General features: G+C 43.6%; 3 protein-coding genes across 3 annotated transcripts; all 3 read right to left on the bottom strand.

Annotated features, from left to right (window-relative positions):
• Positions 1 to 3,742: 3,742 nt before the first annotated feature.
• On the bottom strand, positions 3,743 to 5,650 carry LOC136429153 (uncharacterized). The gene is made up of 3 exons (XM_066419030.1): positions 5,561 to 5,650; positions 4,643 to 4,789; positions 3,743 to 4,278 (listed from the first exon to the last, which is right to left on the bottom strand). Exons 1-3 carry the CDS (start codon positions 5,648 to 5,650, stop codon positions 4,087 to 4,089), a joined length of 429 nt encoding a protein of 142 aa, XP_066275127.1. The 3' UTR covers positions 3,743 to 4,086.
• Positions 5,651 to 5,936: 286 nt separating this feature from the next.
• LOC136429154 (scavenger receptor class B member 1-like) lies at positions 5,937 to 12,638 on the bottom strand. Its single transcript, XM_066419031.1, has 11 exons — positions 12,494 to 12,638; positions 10,623 to 10,780; positions 10,244 to 10,324; positions 9,812 to 9,953; positions 9,223 to 9,423; positions 8,324 to 8,418; positions 7,891 to 7,937; positions 7,671 to 7,740; positions 6,951 to 7,123; positions 6,279 to 6,397; positions 5,937 to 6,053 (listed from the first exon to the last, which is right to left on the bottom strand). Exons 1-11 carry the CDS (start codon positions 12,599 to 12,601, stop codon positions 5,937 to 5,939), a joined length of 1,311 nt encoding a protein of 436 aa, XP_066275128.1. The 5' UTR covers positions 12,602 to 12,638.
• A 1,271-nt stretch (positions 12,639 to 13,909) lies between these two features.
• LOC136429180 (uncharacterized) lies at positions 13,910 to 15,686 on the bottom strand. Its single transcript, XM_066419055.1, has 3 exons — positions 15,538 to 15,686; positions 14,962 to 15,042; positions 13,910 to 14,256 (listed from the first exon to the last, which is right to left on the bottom strand). The coding sequence occupies exons 1-3, from the start codon at positions 15,601 to 15,603 to the stop codon at positions 14,068 to 14,070; spliced, it is 336 nt and encodes a 111-aa protein (XP_066275152.1). The 5' UTR covers positions 15,604 to 15,686; the 3' UTR covers positions 13,910 to 14,067.
• Positions 15,687 to 16,007: the final 321 nt, after the last annotated feature.

A 16,007-nucleotide genomic window follows, 5' to 3' on the forward strand; every position in this document is an offset into this window, starting at 1 on the left:
CGTACTGAATAAAAATGTACGCAACCAAGAGATTTATTCCACCGACGTTTCGGTGACCATCTGTCACCTTCTTCAAGACAATTTTAGATTCTGACTGGTTCACATAGCAATGCAGTACAGGTGTTGGTGCTATACATATAATGAAATGCATCCCCAAACGCAAAGTATTTACATATGTACAATCACAGGGATCGGATGACATCACTATGCGGTCCCAGTCAGAATTGCCTTGAAGAAGGTGACAGATGGTCACCGAAACGTCGGTGGAATAAATCTCAGCCTTTTATTCAGTGACTAAAACCTGATGAAACTATTAACGGACGATTACGTACTGTGGATCATGTTACCAGTAATTATGTTTAGCCATAAGTATGGCTAAACATATTGTTTTCTCTCATGTTTCTTCTTCTTCTTCTTCTTCTTCTCCTGTCAAATCTTCAAATCGATTCATCTCTGTCATTTTTTGACCAAATGACCTGAAATTTGGTACAGAGGTAATGTAGGCAAAAACCAATGTGCGTTCTTTTCCTTTTTTTGATATTGACCTTGAAAGTGATTTTATTGAGGTTTTTAGGCTATTTTTAGCATATCTTGGCCTCCTGCGCCCTGGTATTTCAACCGAATGACCTGAAATTTGCTGTATATGTGGCTTGAACAAATATTTAAAGGACTACATTCCCATTTTTGGCATACATATATTCAAAACGATTTATTTTGGGCTTTCTTGACAATATTTGCCACTTCTGTCACTTTCAATACTACATATGACCTACAGGTCATTGACCCCGAGTGCCTTGCACCTGGCCAAGCTGGAAGTTTGCTTACGAGGAGGAAAGACCGGACATAAACATTTAACGTGATTATCGGGAAAACACCATGTTCCGTTAAACTCAGTGGTTAAATTGCAGTTTAGGAAATTTTATAACAGAAAACAAGTTAAATCAATAATTTTGTGAATGTTTATTCTAGCATTAGTTATTCCAGATATTTTCAAACTCCAAATTCTTCAACACAACACGGGAGATCGTTTCTCCTCAGACTGGCGCGACACTCCTGTCAAAATTGATTGATGATCTCTCTCTGCCGCCGACTTCATACATGATCAAAGGCGGGTGGTAGGCGGTGCGCGGGGAAACTTAAACATATAATGTAGCGAAGTGTTGCACAAGGAATTCTCACGCTGAGGGGTACATGAAATAATGCTTACAAAATAGACCTCTATGAATCGGGCTACATTCAGCAATGGTAGACGGATTCGGGGCATGCCGCGCAAAACACATGGTCTCACTGGGGACAGGCGTTTTGGTCCCGCACGTTGTCGCAGCGGTGCGTCGCCGCTACGCGATCGAAAGCACGCCGCTGTCTGTCTCGGACCAACACGCGTCTCCCGTGATGTGTAGCGTCCACCACCAGGCCTTCCTACATGTCCTACGTACGGGCGTATGGATCGTAGAATTCGGCAAAAAAGGAATGATTAGGCCAGTAGAGTCAGTCCCCGGTAAGGTCAATGATTCGCCCCTTTGCGCTAGCTTGTAACGTTAAATGAATGTACCCTCTGGTGGCCAAACTTCACTGACCAACTTTCTCCCTATTATCATCATGAGCTTGCGTTAGTCTGGTACTAGTGACTATTATGTGCCGGGAATGTTTATCTATCGCACGCCTTGGAAGGAAGTTCAACCATGATAAATGGTCGGCCGTTGCGAAAATTTGGAATCCCATGCTGTTGATTTTCGTGATTGAATCTGTAAGAAAATATATTTTCATGTCGTTCATGTTTTTGGGACGGACGCCGGGACGGGGTGAATTTTTTCTATCATTTTCGTCCCGTTAGTAATGCAAATCGAATCGTGTTGCACAAGAGGCAAAACACTAAAAACGTGGGTCTTGTGGAGTGTTTTGGAGCGGGAAAATGCCGGATATTAGCGGTGCCGAACAGTGTACATCGTCGCGCGCGGGTGACGCTCCGTCAAAACAAATCCGCTGGTGGTCTAGCGCGGCCACCGAAAATAGGCAGAAACACACAGGAGGACTTAGCACCTTCGTTTATGAGGGCAATTGTGAAAATCTTTTGTTACAAATTGTTCGAACATTGAAACATTTGGATAGATGGTTTGAAACTGTTCTAAATAAAGAGATTTTTGTGTAGTTACGTTCGAAATGTTTCCAACGTATGTGAAATAAGTTCAAACATGTTATAAGTTTCAATTCTAATTGTTTGAACACTTAAGAACTATTGTGACTTAGACATTCTTTTAATCAAAATAGTTCAAACATATTACAAATATTATATTAAAACCCTCTCGGTGACTTTGAATTGACTCAAATATGTTGTTTTTGGTCATTTCCTTCGTCTCCTGTCAAATCTTCATATGTATACTATGGAAAACTTCATTCTTCCCTGGGGTTGATCTTTTTTAATTCAATTTTGAACTGGGTTGATTATGCGCAAGAGTGTAATTTTCAGCGGATATTTTTCGACTGGTTTACATGGAAATGGCACGGAATATCCCATTCATGCAAGGGGAGGATTCTTTAATTATTTCTTTCAATTTTGAGCTGGAATGATTATGAAAAAGTCCATTTTTTAGCAGAAGTGTATTTGTTAATCAATTAGTGGATATGGTTGTGGACTGGTCCATATTGTGTTGAGGTGCTACTGGAAGACTCAATTTTGGACTGGGGTGATTCATTTTTTTAGTGCAAGTATTTTAGAATGGTCCATTGTTATTTTGGGAGAGTCCATTTTTTGCATGGCGAGGAGTATGGCTAAACATGCTGTATTTGCTCGCAAATGTTGCCTTTCTAGTATGATATGTGTTCACATATTATGTGTTATAAGACTTGTCTATATGCATGTTTATATATTATGTTTACATGTTATGATACACTGTGATACTAGAGTTAAGTATTTGTGATACATATACTTCAGGTTTGATATGTTAGTTTAGCGATTACAGGGTCTTTTTATAAATATGAATTGGTATTGAATTTTTTTATTTTTTTTATTTGAGTTGAATGTGTGATAGTTGTGTGCCGATTTGTTAAAAATAGAGTGAACGCTAGCGACCCAAAAAAACACCCATCCCAATAAAATGGTATGGCGACCCTGTAACGTCACAATTCAAGATGGCGGCCACCCTCATGCCAACGGATCCAACAATTGTTTTGCTACGCAAACCCGTAAATGTATGTTTGCTGAGCCTAGTTTCTGTGTGCGTGTACAGGCTGATCCTATGTACGCACGAACACTCTAAATAACACAGAGAGGACAAACATTGCAGTCTCTTCTGGGAAAAATTTTATTTTCATGTTCCGGTTCTTCTTATTAGGACTACATCATTGGTTGCACACCGAACATCTGCGCCATCGCAGTGTGTTGTTGTTTATTTCTTTTTCTTCTTTCGTTTTTTGTCCTTCCATTTCGTCAAGGTCTTATCTATACCTGAGAGTGTTAATATCAAACTACATCACGGGGTAGCTTTTCCGGAATTCAAACGAGTCTCTCGGAATTCATACCAATTTGACGGAATTCACTGACGACCCACTGGTAAGAAACATGAGTTGACGGAATTTGTGCAACTTTTACGAAATTCATACGAGTTTTACGAAATGTTCCTATGAATGCTCCTTAGAGCCCCATAGTCTACATTAGCGATCAGTCGACACGTCGCGTATAGAAATATATTTGCACCAGTTTATGAACGCTTCCGGTTGAATGAATCAGCCAACGTTAGAGTTTCACTGATACAGATTTCTAGTATTTTCTCTACATTGTAAGTCTCGATAACACTCAGGCTATCCCATTGCATATCGACCTTCATGGAGCAAATATGCTATGTTGTTGTTTTGTGAGAACTCTTTGAAAACCTGGACTGACAGGTCTTAATATATAAAGGACTCCTCGTGCGGCTCGTTTCTGTGCTCTTTTAAAACGCCCAAGGTATGGAACCCTGATAGGAATGTGCTAATATGAGCAACCAAATGTTGATATCATACAGATTGCCATTTCCAGAATACTTCCAGTTTTAACGTTCTGAAATTGTTTTGGGCTTATTTAACTTTGACGGACGATGCCTTGAAGTGTCAGGTACTGCCCACACTCTTTAAACATGGGGTGGTCTCTTCTCGGGGTTCCTTACTGCCCCCAGCCTGTAACAAAGGGGTGGTCTCCTCTCGGGGTTCGCTGCTCTCAGTCTGTAACGTTGTGGTGGTCTCCTCTCGGGGTTTGGTCACTTGTACGATCTTAGGTCTCATACCACGTGCACCTGCGTTTTTCTGCAGAAGAAATGTATGGTTTTAGTATTCCCGATAACACACACGCACGAACACACACACACGTACACACACACACACACACACACACACACACACACACACACGCACACACATACAGACACACGCACACGTACGTACAGATACACATGTACACACACACACAAATACACACACACGAAACAGACACACACACACACATACATTCCAGGCACGCGCACACACACGAACACACACACACACACACACACACACACACACACACACATAAACACACACACACACGCTCACTCACATAAACACACACAAAACTGACCAAAGCACTCAGTCACACTCTTTGGCGGAATTTAATAAAAAGTAGCTTTACCCGTTGTCTGCAGTACCAGAACGCCGCCAGAAGTACCGTAGCGCCCCCGGCGGAAACGGCGGCCACCATGCCGCCCAGCCCCGCCCGCTCCCGCACCACCACCTGGTCCCAGAAGTACCGGATAAAGTCAGGACCGACCGCCGCGCTCTGGTGGAAACACAAAATACAACATACAAAAGCCAGAGGTTCTGCTGCAGTACCAGGAATAGTCGCCAGTGAGCCCATAATCTGATACATTCTTCGATAGATCAAGACATATATAAACACATGTATACCAAATTTCATAACAATTCATCCATATATTATTAACTTGTAATAAAATATGCTGTTCAATTTCAAACATTGATCGTTACACCGTCACGATTAGTTGAATACTCAACCATCCATTGAGATAACCTGGTTGGAGATCTAGATCGCTGCTATCTTCACCCTCTCTTTTTCACAAAGATGCACACCACAAAACGTTAAAAATTTGTAACGTTAGATAGCTATGCTATTCTCACCCTCCTTAAAGCAGGACCCCTATCGCTCGGTTCGTCGTCTTCTCGCTCGCGTAGGGGCCCTGCTCCTCTAGCGACGGTAGACACGGTTCTGGCGACGTTACTGACAGTTGCTCATGAATGATTAATGGCCTATCCTTATTTGGCGGTAAATTTGTTCTGAACCTAAAGTAACGATGTGAGACGTAACCTGATTGGTTGATAGCTGCCCAGCGTCCTATGCGCTTTTGCTTGAGATGAGGTTTAGCAAACCCTCTGATTGGCTGAAGCTGTTTTGGTGGCGACGGCACCAGAACCGTGTCTACCGTCGCTGAGGAGCAGGGCCCCTACGCGAGCGAGCCAACGACGAATCGAGCGATAAGGGTCCTGCTTTAAGGAGGGTGTGTTCTTCTATTAGGCGCCGGCCGTCCATTCTTACCTCATTGATCCAGACGATAGGGAGCACCACTTCTCGTATACGTTCTGTGTCTCTGCAACGACAGAAAATATGAATGGAAAAATTCAACATAAAGAATGCTAATTTTACAGCGAATACACCTGAACATGAGCCTGGAATAATCGCTTGTAAAATCCAACATAATCTTGCCCAATGCAAGACCGATGAATAGACTTTCCATTTACTTAAATCACGTCCTGACTAGATTCCCTTTTATTTCATTCAGTTCAGGCCATATATGTATATAACGATGTCTCCTGTGTATCATCATATACGTTTACTTTATCCTGTACTTCATGTTGTTTATAAATGGCGTACTGTATTCAGGTGTTCAGTAGTTTGCCATACATCGTATCCGTTACAGTTGTTGTGCAATTAAGTTTGATTTAATAGAAGCTTGCCTCATGTGTGGCACCGGGCTGACGATGATGTTAATCTGGGTTCTCCTGGCCGCCGCTAACGCCACACCTGTAGTCTAACAAACGGAAGAGACACGAACGTTACAGGTTCTACAAACATACAGGGTTTAGTACAGTCTATTACTGCTGTATAGAAACTAGTTGTCAGTAGTGATGGCGTTATATCGGCAGAGCCTTTGACAGCGTATCATTCAGATCTGATTTGGCTATTAGCGATGGGCTGGTGACTACTTTATTTTCACTAAGATTTAAAAGAGATGAAAAAGGAATTCAGTTCTTACTGGTTCGACGTCCAGAAATATCTGATGCTCCATTTTATTGGGACGGAGACCGGCCACGCCCCTGGACAGGCTCTCGTTCCCAAGGTAGAAGTGGGGCAGCGACAGGACAACCGGAGCACCTGGGGAGCACCGGATGAAAAAAAAATCATTCTTAAGAAGCATACAAAATTTACAATTCTAACAGAAATTTCAAATGAAAATACAAATAAAAATGTAAAAACAGGTATTTTCAAACCCTGCCATTCGTTACTGAAGTTTGTTTGGATTTGTAGCAACGACATTCGGTGTTCTAGAGACCTTGAAACGATGATGATTTTTCTGGGTATATCATATACATAATCATCGCCATCATCACCATCACCACCATCATCATCATCATCATCATCATCATCATCATCATCATCATCATCATCATCATCATCATCATCATCATCATCATCATCATCATCATCATCATCATCATCATCATCATCATCGTCATCATCACCATCATCACCATCATCACCATCATCATCATCATCGTCATCAATACCATCGTCATCAATACCATCATCATCACCAGACAGAGAGACAGGGACAGAGAGCGACAGAGCGAGAGACAGAGCGAGAGAAATACAGAAAGAGAGAGAATGGGATTTGCAAGTGCAGAACCCCCCCCCCCCCCGCGCCTACCTAAGTGGCAGCTCCTGACGTCTATGAGCCCGTCCTGCAGACAGCCGTCCCCGCAGTAGCAGGAGTTGTCGGGGTCGTGCCGGCCGCTGCGCAGCTCCTCCTGCGGGAGGATGTAGCGGTACACGGGGACGCCGCCCACCGCCCGCGGCCCTTCGTACGACAGGTAGGCCGATCTGGGACGGGGGAAGGTCGGGTTAGTACGGAGAGGGTGCAGCGGTACACCGGGACGGGAAGGTCGGGTTAGTACGGAGAGGGTGTAGCGGTACACCGGGACGGGAAGGTCGGGTTAGTACGGAGAGGGTGTAGCGGTACACCGGGACGGGAAGGTCGGGTTAGTACGGAGAGGGTGCAGCGGTACACCGGGACGGTCGGGTTAGTACGGAGATGGTGTAGCGGTACACGGGGACGCCGCCCACCGCCCGCGGCCCTTCGTACGACAGTTACGCCGATACGGAATGAATGCCGACAACTCCGGTTTGATAGATCAAAATTGTTTACTAGGTTTGTGTTTAAGCTTTAGCTGCAAAGTCGACAACGTAAGTGTGGGTCAGAAAGTGCGACGTGTAGGACGTTTTTCTTATTTTGCAAAACGACAGACGTAGTTTGGAAAGATGAATGTATACAATTATTAGACGCATTTCCTTCTTACATACCACGTGTATTGCAATATTGAAGCGACAATGGAAAAATAACACATATCTTACCTACAATGTAACATACCTGCACAAGTCGGATACGAAGATGTACAGCCGTTTGTCTCTGTCTTTTATTGGCGGGAACATTATTCCCTCTGGGATATGAATAAAGCACAAACAATAGACAACAATTATATAAAAGAAGCACGTCGGCAGAACGTAAGTGTAAATATACATAAGAAGTACTAACGCAAATTCAAATGAGCTTGTGTGTGAAAAAATAGTTTGTTTCGTATGAACAGTACCTGTGCCGTTTACTTTGCCGCAGGGGCGCCTCCAGTACGGTAGGTGCCTGTGGAAGAAACAGCAGACATTAGACCTTCTCTTCATGTAGGATAGGGGAACAGAAAATGAACATAAAAATAGGCGCCACAGGTAAGCTGTGTCCATTTCGAAACCAAATGAAATGCTAAACTCAGAAGACGTGAAAAATGTGCAAATGTTAGAGCGCATCATCAACTAAAACCGCGATATCATTCTCTAATACGTAACTAAAATCAAGGAGGTTTAATAATGTCTTGTCATGATTTTAGTTATATATTTTTTCATATCTTCTGTATGATTTTCCTTATACTATGTCTCTTCTAAGTTATGTGCTGTATTGATGTAGGACCACAGAAAGAATAGCTGATTTTGATTGACGCTAATTGTTTGTCCAAATATAGTCAAAGTACCTACGTCATCCCGTTCCACTGGTAGATGTAGGCGAACTTCCCCGGTTCTGCCAGTCCGGTGAACACCGTGTATACACCGTCGGTGGAGTTCGTCTTTTGCTGCAGAAAAAACAACAACATATTGCTGCACACATTAGAATATGGAAATTTATAAGCTACTTAACTGCATTACCTAAAGCCTTCAATTTTGATTTATCACATATAATGCATCACAATGCACATGCGCACTTCAAACCACGAACTCGCTTATTATTGGCGTAGCTTATTCGCGTAGCCAAGACCATTGCATACGCGCCACTAGCAATTTTGTCAGGGTACTAGTGAGCAGTGATATGATCTCAGCAAGTGGCATTCTTGCTTCTTTAACTTACATTTAGCCAAATCTCGAACATGTCGTCGTTGTGTGGATTGTATGATTTCAGCCAAAATGTGATTATTTTCTAAGTTCTAGTACCCTACGTGTGGTAATCAGCAAATTTGAAATGATCTCAGTAAGTGGCATTCTTTCTCTCCTTTCACTCACGTTTAACCGCATCCCAAACTTGTCGTCCTTTTGTGGCTTTGATGATTTCAGCCGAAAGGTGATTCCATTCCAACCCTAACCCTACGTCGAGTATAATCAGCTACTTTTCGATAATCTCGGTAAAGCCCCCTCCCTCCCCCCTCACTTGCCGGCGTCGCTGCGTCCTAAACTGGATTTGTGTTACCCTTGACTTTATAATGGGAATATCATTCAAAACGTGCACGTATGACCAAAAAGACAACAAAGCTCAAAAAGATTCGTTTTTTGTCGATGAAATTCGTTTTGTGCTTTGTCAATTCAATCGGCCGCAGCGACGCCAACGCCGGCGTGCCGCTGGTCCAGCGAGGGGGGGCTTAAGTGATATTTCTCCTTTCTCTCACGTTTAGCCAGATCCCGAACTTGTCGTCCTTAACGAGCGCCGGTGCGAACCTCTGCGCGGCGGCCAGCAGCGGCTCGGGGTAGCCCCAGACCAGCCCGGCGACCGTGCGGCGGAAGAAGAGTGGCTCCCCGCCCAGAAGCAGGGCCAGCGACGCCGCGTCTTTTATCAGGGTCCCCTGCGTCTTCAACAACCACGAGATCGCCTTAAAGGATGAATATTGAAAAAAACAAGACTTTTGTTTGCAAGTTCTTACCCGATGGCAAATAAGTATACAGAAAACGTTTGCAGACAGTGCATGATAGAAATGAGTAACAAGTGGAACGTCAATGTTTGAAAAATCACATTTGAAGCTTTATCTTTCTATGTCTTCTATGGCAATAGCGTCTTTTCCTTACTGCTAAAATACGGAACTCCCTTTCTGAGGAGCGTTTTCCACACACATACGTACACGCATAAACTTTCAAAACAAAATTTAATGTACATCGCTATCTCCTAACCTCTTCAACTTAGCTCGGTGCCTAGTAGTGGCCAAGTTTGGCCATGCACCGAGCAATACCAGAAAAAAGAAGCTCTATTTGATAGTCCCCCACCATGGCCGGTATGTTGAGAGTCATGATGGTGTCGTTCTCCGACCCGACCGACATTTCCGGCACGAACTCGTACCGCTTCAGGTTCAAATACGAAATCGTGTCGTCATCGTTAAACTGGAGGCTCGTCTTGTTTCTGTACTCCCTGTAGACAAACAAACAAACAATAAACAAACAAAAATACTGTAGCTTCGCCGTGTTCCAATGCTCTTTTGTTCATCCAAATGTGACGTTACGCTTATATCATTAGCACCCCTCACCATTATAATGAAGTGCACCCTCTGATCTGTAAGGGTAGTGTAAACGACCCCCTCCCTCCCAATCTGTATGTGCAGTGTATCCCCCTCCCTCCATCTCTTCCAGTCTTTGTGATTGTGCTTCACCTTTACATGTAAGTGTACGGTCCCCGCTGTTCCATTGCCCCCCGCTCCTTACCTGTAAGTGTACGGTCCCCGCTGTTCCACGATCACCCCCTTACCTGTAAGTGTACGGTCCCCGCTGTCCCACTGCCGCCCCCTTACCTGTAAGTGTACGGTGCCCGCTGTCCCACTGCCGCCCCCTTACCTGTAAGTGTACGGTCCCCGCTGTTCCACTGCCCCCTTACCTGTAAGTGTACGGTCCCCGCTGTTCCACAGCCCCCTTACCTGTAAGTGTACGGTCCCCGCTGTTCCAGTGCCCGTCCCCCTCCCCTTACCTGTAAGTGTACGGTCCCCGCTGTTCCACAGCCCCCTTACCTGTAAGTGTACGGTCCCCGCTGTTCCACAGCCCCCTCACCTGTAAGTGTACGGTCCCCGCTGTTCCACAGCCCCCTTACCTGTAAGTGTACGGTCCCCGTTGTTCCACGGCCGGTTTCCCTCCCTTCAGAACTTCGTCCACATTCAGGATGTCGAACAGGTAGAACTGCATGTAGATGGGGATGGGGATGTCCTTCCAGAAGTCAAAAATGAACGATCCCTTCTGGAGAACCATCATCTGAAGGAGAGGGGGAGAAGTTGGAAATGAAGTGTCCCTGCTGGAGAGCCGTCATTTACAGGAGAGTGATGATGAGAAGTTAAAAATGAGCGGTCCTCATCACGAGAACCACGTAGGAGGGGGATACAGGGAATCTACAAATGGGCGGTCTCTTCGGGAAAACCATCATCTGTTAGGGGGCAATGGATCGAAATGAACTAATCAGAAAGTTTAGCCTTCTCCAATACTTGTTCGATAAAGGACTCTTCAATGCAACTAAGATTCAAGATTCAAAGAAGCCGACGTTTCGGTGACCCTCTGCAATCTTCTTTAGGGCCATGATATAATTGTTTCTACTTCGCACTGCAGCTAGGTGTCGCTGCTGCAATATGAAGAATGCGGTCCCAAACGTGAATAATATATTTACAGGTTTGCGTAGCAAGACCTTTGTTGGATCCGTTGGCATGTGTGGTGGCCGCCATCTTGAATTGTGACGACACAGGGTCGCCATACCATTTTATTGGGAGGGGTGTTTTGGGGGGTCGCTAGCGATCTCTCTATTTTTAACAAATCGGCACACAGCTATCACACATTCAACTCAAATAAAAATAAAAATTCAGTACCAATTCATATTCATAAAAATATCCCGTAATCACTAAACTAACATAGCAAACCTGAAGTATATGTAGCATTCCTCCTTGAAACTGAGTAGCCAGAAAACACTTTGTGATGTCCCTTCAGAAGATCTGATTGAAGATTTTTACAATAGGCCGCGCGTTTTGAAGTTCTGGTTTCTCTGATAACGTGCTTTAAGTGCCAGGCGCCTCATCGTGGATGACGTCTTCTCTCCAATTCAATTACAGTTTGCGTAGCAAAACCTTTGCTCGTTACGTCGGCATGTGTGGTGGCCGCCATCTTAATTTTGTGACGTAGCTGGGTAGCCATACCATTTCATTGGGAGGAGTGTTTTTTTGGGTCGCTAGCGTTCTCTCTTTTTTTAACAAATCAGCACACAACTATCACACATTTGACTCAAATGAAAGAAAAATTCCAATTCATATTTATAGAAAGACCCCGTAATCGCTTAACTAACAAAGCAAGCCTGAAGTATATGTAGCACAAATACTTCACTCTAGTTTCCACTATTTTTGTTGGCGTTGTTGCATTTTTCTTGTTGTACGCAAGTCCTTGCTGAAACGGAGTAGCCAGAAAACACTTTATGATGTCCCTTCAGAAGATCTGATTGAAGATTTTTAAAATAGGCCGCGCGTTTTGAAGTTCCGGTTTCTCTAATAACGTGCTTTAAGTGCCAGGCGCCTTATGGTGGATGACATTTTCTCTCCAATTCAATGTTTTTTTTTTCGGTAAGGATCTTGAATTTTTCATATTACTCAACATTATATAGTAGTATTGATTGGTTTATTGTTAAATCATAGGACAACTCAGACTAGCAGTAAAAACTGAATTGCGCCGAAATTTCAAAATGCACTTAACGTATCATCATAGTATGTACAAATAACGCTCAATAATTTCGACGTGGTTAACAGTTGATATAATGAATAACAGCGGTATAAAAGTTTTGTTGCCCGTAGCATGCAAGAGAGGTAACCACCTGTGCATCAGCAAACGTTCGAAAACACTCCAAAGTCCAATGTTATGATTTAGTAAACCAGTACGCTTACCGGGGTGTCGCATTTATTTTCTAAAACGTGATCTATATTTGCTATAACCTACCTTTGTGACGAATGTATACAGTAGGGTGTTATACAGACACAGTCCCAGAGTTCCCAGCACTAGGCACGTCAGACCGACAGCCCCCGCACAGCGAACCCAGCGCGCCATTGGTGAACACTGCAACCTGACACTCCGCCACCATCATGGGTTGGGTCGTTCTATTCTTGAACTATCGCAGGGGGTTTATGTTGTCTTCAGTTTGATTGTTTTAACTCTGACAATGTTACGGCATTTACAGTGGGCTGAGCAGTTTAAACATGTAGAAATGGAACGCTGCAGGCGTACTTCAATTGGAGAAACCAGGCTTAAACGGAAAACGGCCTTCCCTCCAATGTTAAACGGAGCGGGGCTTACCACTTTGAAGCTCCCTTTAGTTACTTCCATAAAGTACATTTTGTAATAAGTTAATATAACAAAAAATACTTTAATGAAGTATTAGATTTAAGTGTCACATTTAGTGCTGGTTTTCAATACCGTACTTTAAAGCCTACTGGTAATGCTATGGCAAGTATTGCGTGTGTGATAATTGGGATTTTTGGCCCAATATATCGTATGTTACTATGATCACAGGATTTATCTTTATTAAATACATCATTAAAATGATACCCAACCGCTTGTTTCTGGCATTTCATTGTGACGAGTCTTATAAATCACGATCAATACCGTGTACCGCTCCGCAGACAGACCTGCTTACAATATGTTAATGAACGGTCCCCTGCAGTTTGTACCTGGTGACCTTTGTTAACAGGTGGGCGTGTTGGTACACACTAACATTACGCACTGGGACTAGAAATAGGTGAAGGCAGCAAAACAGCCCTTTAATCAGATCGATTAAAGTTAGGTCTCTGGATCCACGTGCTTCTATGATCTGAAGCTATTTGGTCAACCACCCCGACAAGTTACAAGTCGCAATTTTGCTGTTTCAAATAAAAAGTCCCAACCTTATGAACTTGTCTACTGACTGTATATAGTGGTAGAAGGCTGTATGGATCAGGAAATCCAATCCAGTCATGTACCGTGATGAGGGGGGATATAGACTCAGTCACGTTTGGGACCGCATCCTTAAGAAATAGATAATAATCGTTGCATTGTTTTTTGATCGACAGTGTTACACTTCCCAAACGTACAGAAGTGTATGTGTTACACTTCTGTACGTTTGGGACCGCATAGTGATGTCATCTCCTGTGATTGTACATATGTAAATATGTTGCGTTTGGGAATGCATCTCATTATGTATAAGCAGCAACACCTGTGCTGCATTGCTATGTGAACCAGTCAGAATTGCCTTGAAGAAGGTGACAGATGGTCACCGAAACGTCGGTGGAATAAATCTCTTGGTTATTCCGTGAATTACCTACCTGATGAAACTATTCACGGATAGCAATCTTATACAATTGTGAAGGCAGGAGACATGGCTGGAATCAAATGGTTTTCCTTTATTTTGCTCACAGACAACAAGTAACGCCTGCCATAATTTTACGTGTTCAGATCTTCACAAAGAACTAGTACAACTTGATAGTAGCCTTTGTTGTCATGGCAACAGACGATACTGCGTAGCCATGGTAACCTGGTTCTTATCCGTCGATGTAGTCATAGTGACAGACGCCGTAACCCAGCGCACCGGACATGACGCAGCGGCCCACGCCCCAGCAGAACCCGTCCAGGTCACAGGGCATTTCCGGTTCGCACACGCGCAGAGCCGGCTTGCAGATCTCCTCGGGCGAGCCGCAGGTGTACTGGTAGTTACCCAGGTCGGTGCAACGCTGGAAACAGCAAAACAAATAAACAAACAAACAAACAAACAAGCAAACAAACAAGCAAAAACGAATGAGTAAATATGTGGTTTTCGTACTGGTAGTTACCCAGGTCGGTACAGCGCTAGGGACAACAAATAAATAAACAAAATACCAAGCAACCAAGCAAACAAACAAGCAAGCAACCAACCAAGCAACCAACCAACCAAGCAACCAACCAACCAACCAACCAGCCAACCAACCAACCATCCAGCCATCCTAACAACCAGCCAACCAACCAACCAACCAACCAACCAACCAACCAACCAACCAACCAACCAACCAACCAACCAACCAACCAAACAACCAACCAACCAGCCAACCAGCCAACCGACCAACCGACCAAGGAGCCAACCAACCAACCGACCGACCGACCGACCGACCGACCGACCGACCGACCGACCAACCAACCAACCAACCAACCAACCAACCAACCAACCAACTTAATGGACTTTAGCTGGATGTTTCTATTTTTAATTGACCAAAATTGATGTCTTAGCTTTACATTATAATATTACATAATGTGTGTATCTTCTTGTTAATGAGTGTTGCACATGTACGGGACACCTGAAAAACAGGCCAATTTCCCCTGGTAAAATAAAATAAATGAACTGAAATGGCAGTCACCATGCTGACTAGTGTATGTCTAGCTAGGTGAAATGTGCACACACTAACCTTGAAGAGCGGGTAGCAGATCCGTCCGTACCAGCAGGACTCGTCAGCGGTGCACTGGGAGTCATCTGTGCAGGACGTGTACTGCAGGGGGGGGGGGGGGGGGAGGGTTATAAGCAGACATTTAGAGATGGCAGACTTCAACCTCTTTAACCACCACGCCGTACGATTAGGTTAGGAACACACATAGAGCCACAGGTGGACAATAGTAAATGCATATGACGAATATGTATTTGTCTGTATCTATATATCTTTACATATATATATATATATATATGTTTGTGTGTGTGGGCGTGTAATATCAAAGGCACGTATGCATATTCATATATAAGTATGTATTTACTGTATATATGTAATACATATTTATATATTTGCAGTGCCTAAAAAAATTGCAACAACAAATTGCAGCCCAATTTAGCAATGTTACAAAACCCATTTTCTATTTTCCCAATTATTTTTCTATTTTTCCGAACGTAAGATAACACAAACTGCCAACATATGGACACTAGTATTTTCCTTTGCAAATTTTCATTAGCCTTCTAGCTGTTCTAATCATGAGATGAAGAAACATGTACCCACCAGTCCCGCTCGTGACGTCATGAAGACGTAAAACAGGACAACAAGATGCAGAAGACACGGCCGCATGTTGTAAGTGTGTAAGACGAGTGCAGGTCTGACCGGGAACGTGGAGACTTGGTGTGACCGTCCGGAACACACGGCGTGTGAAGGCCGGCAGCTGGGAAAGGTCTGGTGTCAACAGGCACGTGATTCTGGGCCAGAGGGACGGACCTCGGAAACTTATCAAATTAACATATGTAACATATCTATCTATCTATCTATCTATCTATCTATCTATCTATCTATCTATCTATCTATCTATCTATCTATACGTTTACGTTTACGTTTACATTTACCGTCCATCTGTCTCAACCCACCCCTTTTTTTCTCTTCCGCCCCATCTCTCTTTCCCTGCGAGTAAATACGGCAAAAACAATTCTCAAAAAATGATTGACTCCCACTACACTTAAAAGGAAAGTTAAGATTAGTCT

The sequence above is a fragment of the Branchiostoma lanceolatum genome, chromosome 3 (assembly GCF_035083965.1).
Source record: "Branchiostoma lanceolatum isolate klBraLanc5 chromosome 3, klBraLanc5.hap2, whole genome shotgun sequence".
Classification (NCBI taxonomy): domain Eukaryota; kingdom Metazoa; phylum Chordata; class Leptocardii; order Amphioxiformes; family Branchiostomatidae; genus Branchiostoma; species Branchiostoma lanceolatum.

What these genes read in the sequence shown, in the direction of transcription:
- LOC136429153 (XM_066419030.1), bottom strand. Translation starts at nt 5,650, where the DNA reads ATGTTGAATTTTTCCATTCATATTTTCTGTCGTTGCAGAGACACAGAA. An exon ending in CTATCGTCTGGATCAATGAG is followed by an intron (nt 4,790 to 5,560) that starts GTAAGAATGGAC and finishes TGTTTCCACCAG; the next exon opens with AGCGCGGCGGTCGGTCCTGA. An exon ending in TCTGGTACTGCAGACAACGG is followed by an intron (nt 4,279 to 4,642) that starts GTAAAGCTACTT and finishes TTTCTTCTGCAG; the next exon opens with AAAAACGCAGGTGCACGTGG.
- LOC136429154 (XM_066419031.1), bottom strand. Translation starts at nt 12,601, where the DNA reads ATGGCGCGCTGGGTTCGCTGTGCGGGGGCTGTCGGTCTGACGTGCCTA. An exon ending in CTCTCAACATACCGGCCATG is followed by an intron (nt 9,424 to 9,811) that starts GTGGGGGACTAT and finishes TCATCCTTTAAG; the next exon opens with GCGATCTCGTGGTTGTTGAA. An exon ending in TACCAGTGGAACGGGATGAC is followed by an intron (nt 7,938 to 8,323) that starts GTAGGTACTTTG and finishes TTTCTTCCACAG; the next exon opens with GCACCTACCGTACTGGAGGC.
- LOC136429180 (XM_066419055.1), bottom strand. Translation starts at nt 15,603, where the DNA reads ATGCGGCCGTGTCTTCTGCATCTTGTTGTCCTGTTTTACGTCTTCATG. An exon ending in TGACGTCACGAGCGGGACTG is followed by an intron (nt 15,043 to 15,537) that starts GTGGGTACATGT and finishes CCCCCCCTGCAG; the next exon opens with TACACGTCCTGCACAGATGA. An exon ending in TCTGCTACCCGCTCTTCAAG is followed by an intron (nt 14,257 to 14,961) that starts GTTAGTGTGTGC and finishes TGCTGTTTCCAG; the next exon opens with CGTTGCACCGACCTGGGTAA.